Source organism: Vidua chalybeata, chromosome 17, assembly GCF_026979565.1.
Source record: "Vidua chalybeata isolate OUT-0048 chromosome 17, bVidCha1 merged haplotype, whole genome shotgun sequence".
NCBI lineage: Eukaryota > Metazoa > Chordata > Aves > Passeriformes > Viduidae > Vidua > Vidua chalybeata.
The window spans coordinates 1,805,077-1,820,174 of record NC_071546.1 but is presented as its reverse complement, the minus strand read 5'-3'; the positions used below and the strand labels follow the sequence as shown (position 1 = coordinate 1,820,174).

Genomic DNA, 15,098 nt, shown 5'->3' with positions numbered 1-15,098 from the left:
CTTTCATTTTTGCTCTTCTTGAAGGAGTCAAGAATACCAGCTTGGCAAACACCAGATTTTGCAGCAATGTGATAAAGAAACTGGAAAACACTTCCGTCCAAATCCTCTTCCTTAATGAGAGTTAAGAAAGGTCTGTTTAATAATACATTTAATTTCAAGCTCTCTTTCCTCCTACTTTCTAGAAAAGCATACATTCCAATGACACACTGAAAAAAAAATCTTTCTTTAGAAATTAATTCTAAATTGTTCCCAGTTATGTTCTTGAAAGTATTCCTGGTTGTCTGTGACATTATCAGGCTTCCTACCCACCCCACCAGCATCCTTAAGGACTGGGAGGGGGCTGTGTTTGCTGCTATCGCTGCATAAATCCAAAGCAGCTCAGAGGAAGCAGATTTGCTCCACAGGGAATGAGCCTGATCCTGGTATCCTCCATGCCACAGCTCTGCTTCTTCAGACCATCTCTGACTTCAGCCCTGTTTTACTGAGCCTGCAGCTCCAGGTCACCCTCAGCATCAGCCACCTGGCACCTTCACCTGTATCCAGGTGATTTCTAAATGTCACTTTTGCCAAGCAGCACAGAGAGACCTGCAAAGCTGCTATCTCAAGGTTACCACTCTTTCCATGCAGGGGAACTCAGAGCTGAGCTGGGAACTAGGGGCATGGAATGCTGAGGTGACCAAGCCATGCCCTTTGGAACAAGCAGTCTCAGGGAAAGGCTCCAAGCAGGGAAGCAGGTGGGAGCTCTTCACCAAAACCACCCAAGTGGCTTTGCACAGAGCTTTCCCCCCCTCTGCCTTGCCATGGATGCCCTGGGCAGTGCAGAGCTCTGGCAGCAATGCCCTGCCCTGGTTGATAAAGCTCTTCCAGGCTGGAGGCTCCACACTGCACCTCTGCCCTCCCAGCAAATCTTCCTGTGCCTCAAGGACTTCACTGAGGCAACACTGAGCAGTGAAGATCATTCCTCCCAGCACCAGGACAGTCACTCAGTGCTGATGCTGAGCCTTGTTCCAAATACATCCTTGGAAGTGGAACCCTCTCCTGCAGCCCCAGCACGACGCCCAGCACACTCTGCTGCTGCCAGTCCCAGCACTGCTCCTCAGCCCAAAGGGCAACACTGCAGGTTTCAGTGCTCCTCTGAGGACAATCTTCTGGATGCTGGGACACCTGGCAGGAACACCCTCTGAAGTCCCACCATGCCTGCTCCCATGCTGTAGGATGCATGGAGGACCAGAAGGTCCAAGAACTGCTGGAGGCTGCCAGAACATCCTCTTTTCCTCCTGTCCCACTGCAGTGCCACCACAGAACCCAAACAGTGCCAGAACATCAAGACAGCTTTGGCTGGATGTAGCCCCTGAGCCCCAGTCTGCAGCTGTGTCCTTTCCATGTCATCCCTACTTTGAGAAATGGCATTTTTTGGTGGGAACTCGAGTCCCATGTGGAAACAGTGTCCTCACAGGCAGTCTGGTTCTTTCAGAGCATCTCACAGCTGTGCTGCTATACAGCAGGAGCTTCAGGCCAGACTCCCCCAGCCAAGGAACTGGCCTGGGCATCCTCTAACACTGTGGCAGTGAGGATTAACTGGACACTGCAACAGTTGTAGATGCACAGCAATCCTAAGCCTTCATCAGCCTTACAAAGGCTAATTCATTATCCTTTCTGCTCCAAAAACAAGCTCTGCCTTCTTTATACCTTCGCTGGCTCAAAGGAGGTTTCAGAGGTAAAACCTGGACAAGTTTTATCAATGAGTTCAAATCTTGAGCTAAATCACAAGGAGGAATGGATTTACCCTAATCCCCTCCAAACATTCATCAACATCACCTGCCAGCTCAGCAGGATTTAATCTCTTTTTAATCTCTCAAAAGCAGTGGAGTGGATGGGAAAGAGGTTGGGCACACAGCAGTGGTGGATCTCTTTCTCTCTCTTTTATTTTCTTTATTTTTTGAGAGAATCCTGGCTGCCAAATCACACAAAGCAGCACTTGGAAATTCATTAAGATTTTGATAATATCACTTTCCAGGTAAATAACTGGTTTGGACAGAACACTACGTGGCTGAGGAGAAGAGGTGCCCACCCAGGAGCCTTGGAGGAACACGGTATCTCCATGAAGATGCTCCAGGAATTCCAATTCCACCAGCAAGCACAGGGACTGCTCAGGCAAGCTCTGCCCTGGACCGAGGGCAGGGGTGGGGTGGAGATGCACCAAGTGGTAGCAGAACCCTCCCATAGCATCCGCCAACACCGCTACAAAAAACCCAAAATGTGCCAAAAACGCAGCTTTGCTCCGCACGAACAGCCCCAGCCCGGGGAGCTTTCCTGCCCCCACTAAAGCTGCCAGCGACAGCAGCGATGCTGGCTCAGATGGCCGGGGTTGCTGTGGCCAGTGCCACCCCAGCCTGGGCTCAGCAGCCCAGGGACCCCTGGCACAGCGCGAGGCTGATGGCAGCGGAGCCGGCGCGGGGGCGAATCCCAGCCAGCGCCTTGGGGAGCCCCGGGATCGGAGCGTTAGCGTGTGAATCGAGGTTTACATAACACCACCGAGCGCTTTTGGCAGAAACAATTGGTATTAGCAAGGAAAAGGAAGCATCAGGAACAGCCGGCAGAGCAAAGAGACACCTCTCGAAGCAGCCCCCGAGCTAGGAAGAAAATAAATAACAAATGCAAAAGAAGCAAGCTTGGACAGCAGAGAGGGAGAGGGGAAGCCTCCGCAGAGGGAAACCAAGCCTGAACCGTGGCTGAGACAAGCAGGGAATTAAACTTTCTATTGTCACCTCCTTCCCACCCCCGTGGGACTGAGCTTTGCGCTTCACCAAGGCGCTCCAGTCATGCCGGCCACACTCAGTCATGACCAGGGCAAAGCTGAGCCTCATGGGGCTCCAGGCCTGTGAGGGATGAGCAGCTCCCACTAACTCTGGGGCTCTGAGGAGCCCAGGCAGGGTCCCAAAGGCATGGAGCTCACTGGCCAACCCACCCTGCAGAGCCCGGCTCCATCACCGCACCCGCAACGCGAAACCTTCCGTTGCACAGACTTCTTCATTTTTAACTCAACTCGGCCTGGTGTTGCTGGGTTTCACTCTGGCAGGTTATGCTTACCACAGAATATTCCGAGTTGTAAGTGACCCATAAGGATCATCAAAGTCCAGCTCCTGGTATAGGACAGCCCTAAGAATCCCAAACCAAATCCAGAAAAAGCCCCAGAGAAGGCTGGGTCACCCCACTGGCATTGTGAGTGGCTCCACAATGGCCAAAGGGATGAGTTTCATGTGGCCCAGCTTGCCTTGTCCTACTGTATGTCCCACAGTGCCACCGGAGAATGAGAGAACCCTAGAGGTGGGAAAACACCTCCGAGGTCATCAAGTCCAGCCATTGACTCAGCACTGCCAAGGCCAGCATTAAACCATGTCCCCAGGCACCACATCTCCACATTTTTGGAAGCACATGCCCTCACCCAGAGAGCAGGACAGCAACCACCAGCCCTATCTCACAACTTCTGAGGACATCTGGTCCCTCAGCACTGTGGCCTGGTGTCCCAGTGGTGGGAAGAGCCCCAGCAGCTCTCCAGGAGCCTGTGGGTCCTGCAGCTTTCCTGCTGTATCTGTGCTAAGCAAGGAAGCAGCCTGTTCTCGAGACCTTTCTGTGCCAAGCAGAGCATCCCTTCCAAGCTGGCACCGTCCCCGTGCTCATGGCACGATGACAGTGACACAAGCTCAAGCCCCAGATCCAGCACCAGGCTCTTCCTGCCTCTGAGCTATCCAAGATTTCCAGCTCTGGTGGCAAATGAGAAACCCCTGTTGAACTTCAGAACATCCTCAGACAATTCCTCAAAACAAGAGGATGTTAAAATCCACATTTCCCAGAGAATTCAAGCAGCGCTTTCCTGAAAATGGGAACTACCTGTGGCTTCACGTGCAGCTTCTGGAGGGCAGCTTGGATAGCAGGACTTAAAATCAAACTTAATTGGGAAAGTTTCCATGATAAACTTGGATTTGCTTGTGATACAGGGATCCTGGTTTAGAATCCAGTTTGGGTTGGAAGGGATCTTAAAGATCATCTCCCTGCCATGCACAGCACCTTCACAGGAAGGTGAAGGAGTGGGATGACAATTTTGTGCAGGGCTGCCCTTGATTCCAGCTCTTCACTTATTTCCTCTCCAGCCTGCACACTGTGACCTTTCCCGGCAAAAAATAAAATTAAAAAAAAAAAAAAAAAAAAATGAATACTATTAATGCATGCAGGGAAAGGATGCCAGAGTCAGCTCTGGAGCCTGCAGTCCAGATCCCTGCTCCCAGGACATATTCTAAATCTCAGTCAATACCACATGTTATCCAAGGAACGAGGCATTTCACATTTTATTAATTCTAACTAAAGCCCTTTTTATTGCAAACTTTCTATTTAGCATTTGATTGCAGCCACCACCACTGAGACTCTCACTGTATTAGAGCAGAAAATCTATTGATATTTTTCTTTCCTGCCATCTCAATCCCAGAAGGTGCTATTGAAATTAGTTCAAATACACTTCCAGAGGTCCTTTCCAGCCTGAGCTACTTTATGATTTTTAACATGCATTTGTTCCTTTGGTGCTCTCACACAAATTTGGTTCCCCACTTCCACAGGTGATTGAAGCTCCATGTTGTTATTCCCACCAGGATTTGGCCTCTCCTAAAAAGAAGGCCAAATATGCCAAACAACTCACTTAAAGGCCTGCAAGTTTATGAACTAAAAAGACCATTTCAATACTTTTTACCTTTTTAAAGCCCAACTCTTAAATGGAAAATCCATCTTAATAGAGTGTTCAAAAAAACACCATTCTGGTCTGATTTAAATCAAATGGTTAAATACTCCACATGTTTGGCACAGCCAGAACTATCTGCTTTGCAAACAGATGGCCACCCACTATTAATTTGCAACCTTGACACAGAAATGCAGGTTGTCAATTAATTAAAAAACAAATGCCAGCAGTCTTCAGTTCACATTATGACCTGCATCCTTTTCTCTTTATCTTAAATGAAGGAAAAAATATATATATTAAGTTATCACCTACTAATGCAAACTCTTGGCACGTAATAAATGCTGGTCTCAGCTTGAACAGATTTATCAAGTTCAAACCACAGTGTCACCAACATCCGTCTGGGGTAGAGGAGCCCAGACCATAATTCCAGTGTCAGTCCCTAAATATCCCTGGATTGAAGGCTGACCTCACTGTCTGGCTGCAGGGCTGGGCCCACGGTGCTTGCTGGAAGGTTTTTCTTCCAGAGCTGTTTGATCTTCAATCAACAATGCTTATCAGGGCTAAAGTCTGCCAGCCATTCCCAAAAGTTTGATATTTTTAACAGCACATTCTGCTTTGCTTCTCCTTTGAACGCTATTTAGAGACAAGATAATGTGGCAGGGGAAAAGTTGCCTCCCTGGGTTGAGCATGAACAAACAGAGCAGGATCTGATGGGGGGGGGGAATATTTTCCATAGCTACAAGCCCCAGTTTCTGTTCTTTATGTCCCCCCTTCCCAGTATTTCTGCTCTTTCTTCTTCATACGATATTCTAATGCTTTTTTGGGCCATTGCGTAAGCTGAAACAAACCAAGATAATTCAGCTAGAATTCACTAAGGTTTTCATACATGTCATTTCCATGCTATCAAAGTTTCTCTTCTTTTTGTTGAGGACTCCAGGGTACACTGCCCCTCTTCTGACAGTAGGGACAACAGATCTAAATCCCTAAAAATACCTCATTCTTCCATTGCAGGCACAATGTTCTGAGATGGCTCAGGGTATAAAACCCCTCTGTTCAAAGAAGCACCCAAGAAAACTAAGAAACAGGGAATGGATCTGTTATTCATTGACAAAAAAGAAATAAAAAATCTTAGGGTTTAGTAATTCTAAGTGATGCAACAAAATCCCTGAATGGTTTGGGTTGGATCTCATGCTACCCCTGCCATGGGCAGGGACACCTTCCACTGTCCCAGGCTGCTCCAAGCCCTGTCCAGCCTGGCCTTGGGCACTGCCAGGGATCCAGGGGCAGCCACAGCTGCTCTGGGCACCCTGTGCCAGGGCCTCAGAACCCTCACAGGGAACAATTCCGTCCCAATACCCCCATCTAACCCTGCCCTCTGGCAGTGGGAGCCATTCCCTGTGTCCTGTCCCTCCACCCCTTGTCCCCAGTCCCTCTCCAGCTCTCCTGGAGCCCCTTTAGCCTTGGCAGGGGCTCTGAGCTCTCCCTGGATCATTCTCTTCTCCTGGTGAGCACCCCCAGCTCTCCCAGCCTGGCTCCAGAGCAGAGGGGCTCCAGCCCTTGGAGGATCTCTGTGGCCTCCTCAGGACTTGCTCCAGCAGCTCCACGTCCTTCTCCTGTTGGAGGCCTTCAGCAGCCCACCCTGTGCCTCCCACAGCACCACAGAGGTCCCTGGGAGCATCCTCTTCTCTGCATAAAGGAGAGGTGAGGGTGGGGTGGAATCAAACAGCTCACCCTTGACCAAGGGTTTGCTCTCAGGGGAGAAAGGAGCTCAGCCTGCACTGCTGGAACAGGGCTGAGCTCCACCAGCTCCACACGAGGCCAAGCTCTCCATGGCAATCTCCTCCCCTTCCCAGCATCATCCTTCACACTAAAACTGCTGCACTGGAGGGTTTTCAAAAGGCTTGACAACTCCTAAAGAGCCTACACAGCCCCAGCACCTTCCCAGGGAGAGGGAGATGTTCAGGAGTAAACAGCTGGATGAACCTGGCTGGAAAGGTGAAACTTCCTTCATGGGTATAAATGTGGAGTTCCACATCTTTGGAAGAGAGAAGCCTTTCACATGTCCCAGGCTCTGCTTGCACTTCTCCACGAGCCTGGATCTCCTGCAATGGATACTCAGTGCTCAGGGTGGCTCAAATTATTCTTAAAATAACCCCCACAGGTCTGGGGGCCCTGAACTGAGCTGCTGCTTCTGGAGAGGGTGAGCTTGGAGAGGTGAGCTCCAGTTCCTGGAGAGGATAAAAAGCAGAGCCATGACACAGCTCTTATCTCCCAACCTTGGCCACTGGCAGGAACGGAGATGGAGATGAAGGTGATTGTTTTTTCTAAAGTGGAGAGGAAAAGCACCATGCACATGCAGACAGCCGGGAAGAAAGGGGATGGAGCCTCCCTGACGAGCCCATGGGATGGAAACTCTGACTCATCAGTAAGTTTTGTGGGAAGAGAAACCTGCTGATGTGATCCAGCTAATCTGATAAAAAAGTGCTCCTTGCCACTGGGGGTGGAACAGGATCCATGGGGTCGTGGGGAAAATACAACCTGGGTGACAGTGAGGATGGTGGCATGTCACCAGAGGGGAGGGTGGCACGTGCCAGGGCTTGTCCTCCCCCTGCCCCCGAGCACACAGTGCCAGAGCTGTCCCAGACCTTCTCCTCCAGGCTGGGGGTCTCTGCCGCCTGGAAGATGATGCTCGTTGGGAATGGGGAGAAGAGGCTCAGAGCAGAGCTGTGGCAAGTTCTGCCACCTGCCCCACAGGTCCTTAAAGTGTCACCCCCCCTTTCCTATCACCTGCTAAGTCATGAGATCCTTAGAAACCCAGGGGGAAAAAAGGCAGCATGAGAGCAAGGGGCTGAGTCTTCAAACCAACAGAAAAAAATTAAACCTTCTTCATTTTAAACATTGGCAAAATTCCACCTCCTGTGTCCAGGCCCAGCCCAGAATTAGAGGTCAAGAAGCTGCCTCGGACCAAGGCTGGGCTGATTTCTGCAGATCAGGTTCTTCTGAAGCCACGTGCAGCGACCAACACAAACCAATAATCTCTCCACAAGTACAATTCCTGGCTCAGGCCCCCGTTTAACACTTCCCTCCCAGTTCCCTTCGCCACGGAGCCGAGCTGCAATCTCACAGTCGTCAGGAAGAGATTTAATTATATCTGCAGAGGTCAAGCAATCCATGCAAAAGATGGGGGAGGCGGAGAGAGGTTCTGTGGCACAACGCAAAGATTCTGCCTGCAGCACCGCGGCAGCCAGGGCCATTTTTCAGGGAAGAAATGGCATCCATCAGAACAAAACCTCCAGAGGGAAACAATAGGAAAAGGTAGGGAGGGAGGCAGACAATTAAGATATTTAAATCTGGTCATACAGCTGCAAAATCTGGTGATTTAATGCTGTTTTCTATCTTTTTTTTTTATTATTATTTTTTTTAAGAGTGGTGTGATCAGTGCTTGTTCCAGTAAGTTTTGGTGAGAGATTTCTTCCTGCTGAAGCTGAGCTGTGTATCCCCAATTACTATAATTATATATAATATATCATATATAATACATAATATAATTTCTCTCATATATTAGATAATAGATAATTTATGTACACCATAGAATATAGTATATGCCATCTATAATTTATGTGTAATATTATAGAACATACATTATGCATTATTTAATTATATTAAAACGAGTGTAAAATCACAAATGTGGAACATTAGAGCTCAAACCTCCAATTAGGAATTAATAGTTTGAAAGCTCTAATCACACTAACACTTCAGCCTGACTTGAGGAATACTGAATAAGATCTCAAGAGGAGGCAGAGGTGCTGCTACACAACAGTTCAGACAGAAGCCTCGCACTCACCGGATGGAAAATTGTCAGGAAAAACACATTAGCAACACAATAACTTATTTTTAATGTGGAGCTGTTAGGAAAACACAATTATATGCTTCATTTATACTGCAAGATATAACCCAACTTATGGTAAAAGCATTTAGAGCTCGTTTAGTAAAAAAAACAGAGGAGTACAAAGGTAATAGGGAAGAATTGTACCTTGAGGGGAAAACGCTCCCCCCTCCCCGTGGGGCCAGTCTGTGGGGCTGGAGCATCCTCACCTCCTGCTCCTTGTATCCAGCAGGAAGGACATGCAAAATGAAGGCAGCATGAAAACAGAGATTTTTCTGCAAATGCTGCAGAAAGATTGCAATGGGAACAACAACCCCCAGGAAGGAGCTGGCAGTGCCGTCCTTACAAGGAGGAAAAGCTGGAAGAGCTCTGCAAGGCTCCAGGTACTCTCCCACTGCCCTAGCATGAGGATCAGCCATGCACCCTCCAAGTTATTGAGTGCTCTAGTCTGTACAAGAAAATTCACTTTATTAACAGGATGTTTTCTCTGTTACGGATGCACAAAGTGATCCTGGTGCCTGCTGCAGACTCAGAGGTCCAAGGCAGAGCTGTTCATAGATTTACTCTGCAGTTTTGGTGGTGTAACACCCACAGGCTCTGGAACACCGATTCAGGGGACAATCATTGATTTAAGAATCATAAATAAATCAGAAAACCTGTACAGTTTTGATCCTGAATTTTTTGTCTCTTGATGTCTCCTCTGCTACAAGGACTTCCATGGATCAGGCCCTTGACAAGGTTATTCAGAAGCAGCCCAAACAAACATGTTGTTACACACAAGTCAGATCGGTCTTCAAAACATCTCCCATTGTTCCCAAAACAACCAGATTAAAGCCTCCCCCCCCCGTGCATGCAGAGAGAACAACATTTTCTATGAATGGATGGACATTCATTATTTAGCTCCCAATCCCTGACTTAAAGCCCAAGGCAAAAAAAATGGAGCTTCAAATACTTTCTGCTGTGCAACCCATCAAAGGCCACTCTGAAGAACACAGGGTTGTCCCACTGAGTAACTCAACCACTTTTCAGAGGAAGCCCTTGCCCATATTCAGGGCTTAAAGGAAAAATAAAAATAAAAAAAATCTACATTTGCAAATCAACAGGAGCTGCTTGCCAAATGAGAATGAAATGGGCCCCAAATTAAAAATCCGCTGGACTTTGTTCTCCATCCAAAATCCTCCATCTCCAAAGAAAGATTTATGCTATTTCAAAACAGAGTTGGCTTCGGAATTACGAAGGGAAAGAATGTATTTTATCTTCCAGAATGGCAAAGCAGTGCTGGAACAAGGGAAAAGGAACCATGTTTATCACTGCAATGTACAATTTATTGTAAAAGTCAAACCAGAACATTTCACAGAAATGCATTTCCTATGTTGACTCGGGCTCATACCAGCTCAGATCCCATTTCAGAAGGGTTCTTAAAAGAAGAGAGCGTTGGTTGCTGACTAATATCCATCACGTGACTAGTAGATTTTAATGGTGTATTGGCAAAATAGTTTTTGTCAATTTATCAGCCCAAAAGGCAAGAGAGAGGGTGTGTTTGGAGAGGGAAAACCACGGGATCCTACAAGGAAAATTCGGGAAAAGGTTTGATGGTGCTGATGAATCCTACTGAAATCCTGCAGGGTTAATAACAGGGCCCCCAGCACAGGAAATCCCAAGGACCACGGACACTCCCAGGGTCTCACAGCAGTGTGGATTTGGTTGAGGCTGAGCTCTCCTCCTCCTCCTCCTCTTCCTCCTCATCAATCCCCATCAATCCCACTGGCTGGAAATTGGGCATTGTGCTAACCCAGTCTGACCGCTATAACACCAGAAGCAAGCAGGAAGAATTTATATTTAAATTTATTTCTGCAGGAAGAATAGAGATGGTAATTCACTCCCCAAAGATGTCCCTGGGGAGCAGGATCACTCCTCCTGCAGCCCAGCATCTCTGCTCACCCTGCATGAAAGAGCGCAGGGCATCGTGCTCTAGCAGGATTCCTGTCACAGGCCTCCCTTGCCAAGGCAATTTTGCTTGGGCTGAGAAGGAAAAACTTCCTCCTGAGCTTTGTGGACCCACACACACAGTTTAGGATCTAGGAAAAACCCTTCTATGCTGGTGTTTCAGCCAACACATCAGATCCTGTCACTAAAGCTCTGCTAAGAGCAGAACGAGTCTCGGCGTTACTAAAATGCACATTTTTTTACCGTACCGTGCTTTACTTATAGCAAAATAGAGCTGCAGAATCTCCCTAGAGCTCAAGTGGGAAAAATCCCTACATTTTCTCAAAGCAATTGGAGGGGTGGGAAAATGCCCCACCAGGGAGCAACACCCCCTTAGGTGGTGCAGGAACACGCTGCTCTCCCCAAAACACCGGCACCACACACGAGCAGCTCAAAGGCCTGTGAAAGCTTTCCTGGCAAGCGAGCAGGAAGGGGAATGCAGCAGGTACCAATGCCCCAGGTAAATGGCCAGAGGGGACAGGAAAAGGGGTTTAGACCCAAATTTAAACAAGGAATCCAAACCAGAGGTAGGTGTTTCCTTTAGTGGTGCTCAGGTGGTCGATGACAGGGATGGGTGTCTCAGTTTGGATGAGGGCTCCTCACACTTCCAGCTGAACCTCCTCAGTCCGCCACTGTGGTCACTGTGAAGACACCAGAAGTGTTCCTGCTGTCCCAGGGATTGAGCAGGTCCTGGATCCAGCCCACAGGATGGAGGGGCCAGTACTCCAGAATAGGAAACGCTTGTTGCAGCTTGTCCTCGCAGGTGGCCCCTCATCACCCCCACACCTTGGGCTGAGCACTCTGCAGCCCTAAAAATCCTGCCAAGGAGCATCAGGCTGTGAGCAGCAGCTCCCTGGGCACCAGGAAGTTTGGAGCTGGCTCTTCTCCCCATCTGCCATGGCAGGCTGCTCCATGCAGGATCACCAGTAACAGGGACTGGTTTACACAGGGAGCCCTTTTCCCCAGCTTTGATGCCACCAATACTCCTGATCCGTCAGAACTCCTCACCAAATGCAGCCAGCAGCAGGGAGGGCTCCTTCTCACCCTGCCTGATGGGGCAGGAGGGCTCTCGTTATCCACTTGCGGGTATCCACCCCCTCACCACCTTCTCCATCCCCCCCAGTGGCCAGCCCTTCCAGGGAAAACAAGGATGCTGTGGAAGCAGTTAAAGAAAGGGTGCAAATTCCCCCATTCTGGGGAGGCCTGGGCTGAGCACGCACTCCCATTTCATTATCCCTCTAAACATCCCTTGTCCTTTCAGAAATGGAAATGCTGATGTGCAATGGGCCCCTGCGTAGCTGCAAAGAGGAATTGTGGCTGACTGCAGCGTGCAGGCGAGATTGGAGACCTCCTGGTAACAATATCATGTCCAGTAAGTGCACAAAACAATTCCATTAACATTTCAGGCTGCTCTGGGCTAAGGCAGCTCACGGTGATGGCAGAGCTTTGCCGTGCTCCCAGCGAGTTATTTATGCACAGTGACACTGCACAGCCCAGCTTTGCTGCCTCCCCCCAAAGAAATAAATAACTAAAGGGAAAAAAAAAAAACAAACCAAACAAAAAAATCCTGAACAAAACAAGCCTTTTAAATCAGAGGGCTTTAGAGCGTCTCCATGAACTCAGTGAAGCACGAGGACAGCAAAGAGCCTGTAAGTGCTCCTTGCCCAGGTCCTTCCCAGAGATGGATTTTATCCGGGATATCTGCACACCATAGTGGGAGAATTCTGTTTTTTCCACCCTACTCTCCTCTGTAGCTTTTCTAAGTGGAAATGCTTCAAGGCAGATACTGTCTCAGCCCAGCCCTGTGCTGAGCTACTGGCACCAGACAGGAGCAATGGGGTTGGGATTGGGTGAGGTTCTGGAGTTTCCCAGAGAATCCCATGTGGCTCCAGGAAGAAGGAGAACTCTTGTTCCATGGCAGGCACAAGAGAACAGCACGCTGCTGGTGATCCTCGGCCAGATCCCCCCCAGCACCTGCCGGAGTTATCCGAAGGAAAAGCAGGAGACAGCTCCTCCCGCGCCACTCCGGGCCACAGTTTGATGCTGAAGTTATAGCTGCTATACCTGCAGCCCGTCAGGGAAACTGAGTCAGCCCATTCCATCGCTGGCTTCATTCCACCGGCCTCATGCCACAGACAAACGTGCACGGCTGTGCATAAGCAAATGTAATCTGATAACTCAGAAAAGAAAAGAGGGGGGATGGAAAAAGCACCCTGAATATCAGCAAAGAGCAAGTCACTTCCTTTCTTCTGCCGCTGTTACCGATCCTCGGTAGCAGTGACAACAGCAGCATCTGGTGGCAGTGGTCAGTACCTGGGCTGCTCCTCTCCGCTGTCCCATCCGCCCCGGCCGGCAGCAGCGCCCATCGCACCCGCTCGCCCGCCGGGGCTGAGCTCGCTGCACCCCCAGAAGAGGCGATTTCCCGCAGCCTCCCGGCCGCAGCGGCAGCGAGGACCCGCGGATCAATTGCGACCGCCTAATCCGGGACTAATCTCAGGGATTCAGGCCACGGATGAGCTGACGACGAGGGGCCCCGCGCCCCAAGGCTCGGGCGGCGCTGCCGGGGGGACACGGGACCACGCAGCCCCAAGCCTGAGACACTGCGAGCACGGCCGCCAGCCCCAGCTCCCGCAAAAAGCACTGCAAGGCGAAGTAAATCATGTTGGCATCCAACAACTTCTTGGTAAAAGCGAGTTCTGAAAGCCAGCAGGATTTGGGGGCAGCCGCAGTTGCCAGTGGCTCACGCTCACATGATCCCAGATTTCTGCTTTCACACACTACGGGCGGATGTTTCAGCCGGACAAATGTCCTGCTCCCAGGTGATCCGGCTCTCGTTAGTATTTTAAGAGCTTATTTAGTGTTTTAAGAGCAACGGCAATGATAAACGCTTTGAAGCCAGCAGTACGCAGATACAGGCGGAAACAACGAAAGTTGTTTCCTTTCAGTATAATCAGTATAATCTCAAAATAAACGAGAACTATTAGGTTTGCTACAACTTAATAAAAAGAGATAAATAACCCACTGACAGAGAAACAGTTAAATACATCTCTTGATACATTAATTTGCCGCGTCTGGGAAGCCACACACATTTCCCTCTGCTTGTGTTTTAAGAGTTTGATCCCAAAGTATCACAACAGTGAGGTGAGCCGAGAGCATCCTGAACTGCTGAACTGCTGTACCGACGCAGGAGAGCATTTTCTCCTTTTATTAACTTTTTTTCGACGCAATTACCCGAATTCGGCCGGAAGGCAGCCAGGATTACGTCTGGGATGATCCCCCTTCCTCCAAAGAGATCTGGATCCCAGGGCTTTGTAGCTGAAACATCAGTGCTGTTTACCCACAGCGAGCAAGGCGATACTCGCAGAAAACTCCTTATCCCTTAAGTAGCATCTATCCCCTTCGCTGCGCTTTCTCCAGGATGAAGGAAATTTCCTAGAGCACCTCCGCGTTCTCAAATATCCCCTGCGCATCCCTCTCCCGTTACAAGTGCAGGATGCTTCGCCTCGCAGCTGCAGCGAGCGGGGAAAATGTGGGTGAGGGAGATCTCTCCGCCGTGCTGGGGATCTGGGGGCACACGGACACCCCCAGGCCGGAGCTGGGTGCCCCCTCCGCGGGAGCGCAGCGGCAGGTGCGGGACAGAGGCGAGGGACGGGGCCGGACCCCGCTCGGGACGAGGCGCGATCCGGCCCGGCGGCTCCGCAGCTCGTGAAGAAGGTGCAAAACAACAACGCGGCGAAGAACAGCAGGAAAAAAGTACCCGACAACAACCGCAACAACAACCCCCCCACGGCGCGCATAGCCCCGGGCCGAGCGCTCCCGGAGCGGAAGAGGTTAAACCCAGCCGGCACGGACACACGGACACACGGACACACGGACACACGGACACAGCGCTCCGCTCCCGGCCCGCCCCGCCGAGCAGCGCCCGGGCTCGGGCTCCCCCCGCCCGCTGCGGGCACCCGACGGCTCCCCCCGCTCCGCTTCCAGACCACTTTCAAAATTCCCTCCCGCAGGAGCCGGCGCCGCCGGCACTTTCCGTCCCCGTCCCCGTCCCCGTTCCCGTTCCCGTGAGCAGCGGCGGGACGCGCCGAGCCCGGGCTATCCGCGCCCCCGGTACCTTGTTGCAGTGATAATAATCCAGCGGGCCGAGGCAAGTGGGGTCCGCGCCGGGCAGCGAGCCCACGGCGGGGGGGGCGGAGGGGTAGAACCTAACGTCCATGCCGGGGCTGCGGGCGGCGGCAGGCGGGGGCTCCAGCGGGCATGGACCCGGCTGCGGCGGCGGCGGTGCCTCTGGCGCGGGGAGAGGGCGGGGAGAGGGCGGGCGGCGGCGCGGGGGGGGGCGGGCGGCGGCCCCCGGCCCGCCCCGCTCCGCACCGCCCCGCGCCGGGGCCGCTATTGTTCGCGGCGGGGCCGGGCGGCTCCTCCCGCGGCCGCCGCCGCCGGGGGCTCGGGCACTGCGGGCAGCGCCGCTGGAGCCCCGCGGAGGAGCCCGCTGCGCTCCCC

General features: G+C 51.0%; 1 protein-coding gene across 1 annotated transcript in view; it reads right to left on the bottom strand.

Annotated features, from left to right (window-relative positions):
• The window catches only part of TOX2 (TOX high mobility group box family member 2), a 154,907-nt gene extending 140,071 nt beyond the window's left edge, over positions 1–14,836 (bottom strand). The window contains exon 1 of the mRNA XM_053958952.1: positions 14,713–14,836. Within this exon, the coding sequence (XP_053814927.1) occupies positions 14,713–14,814 (102 nt within the window). The 5' untranslated portion in view covers positions 14,815–14,836. The remainder of the gene's footprint in view (positions 1–14,712) is intronic.
• Positions 14,837–15,098: the final 262 nt, after the last annotated feature.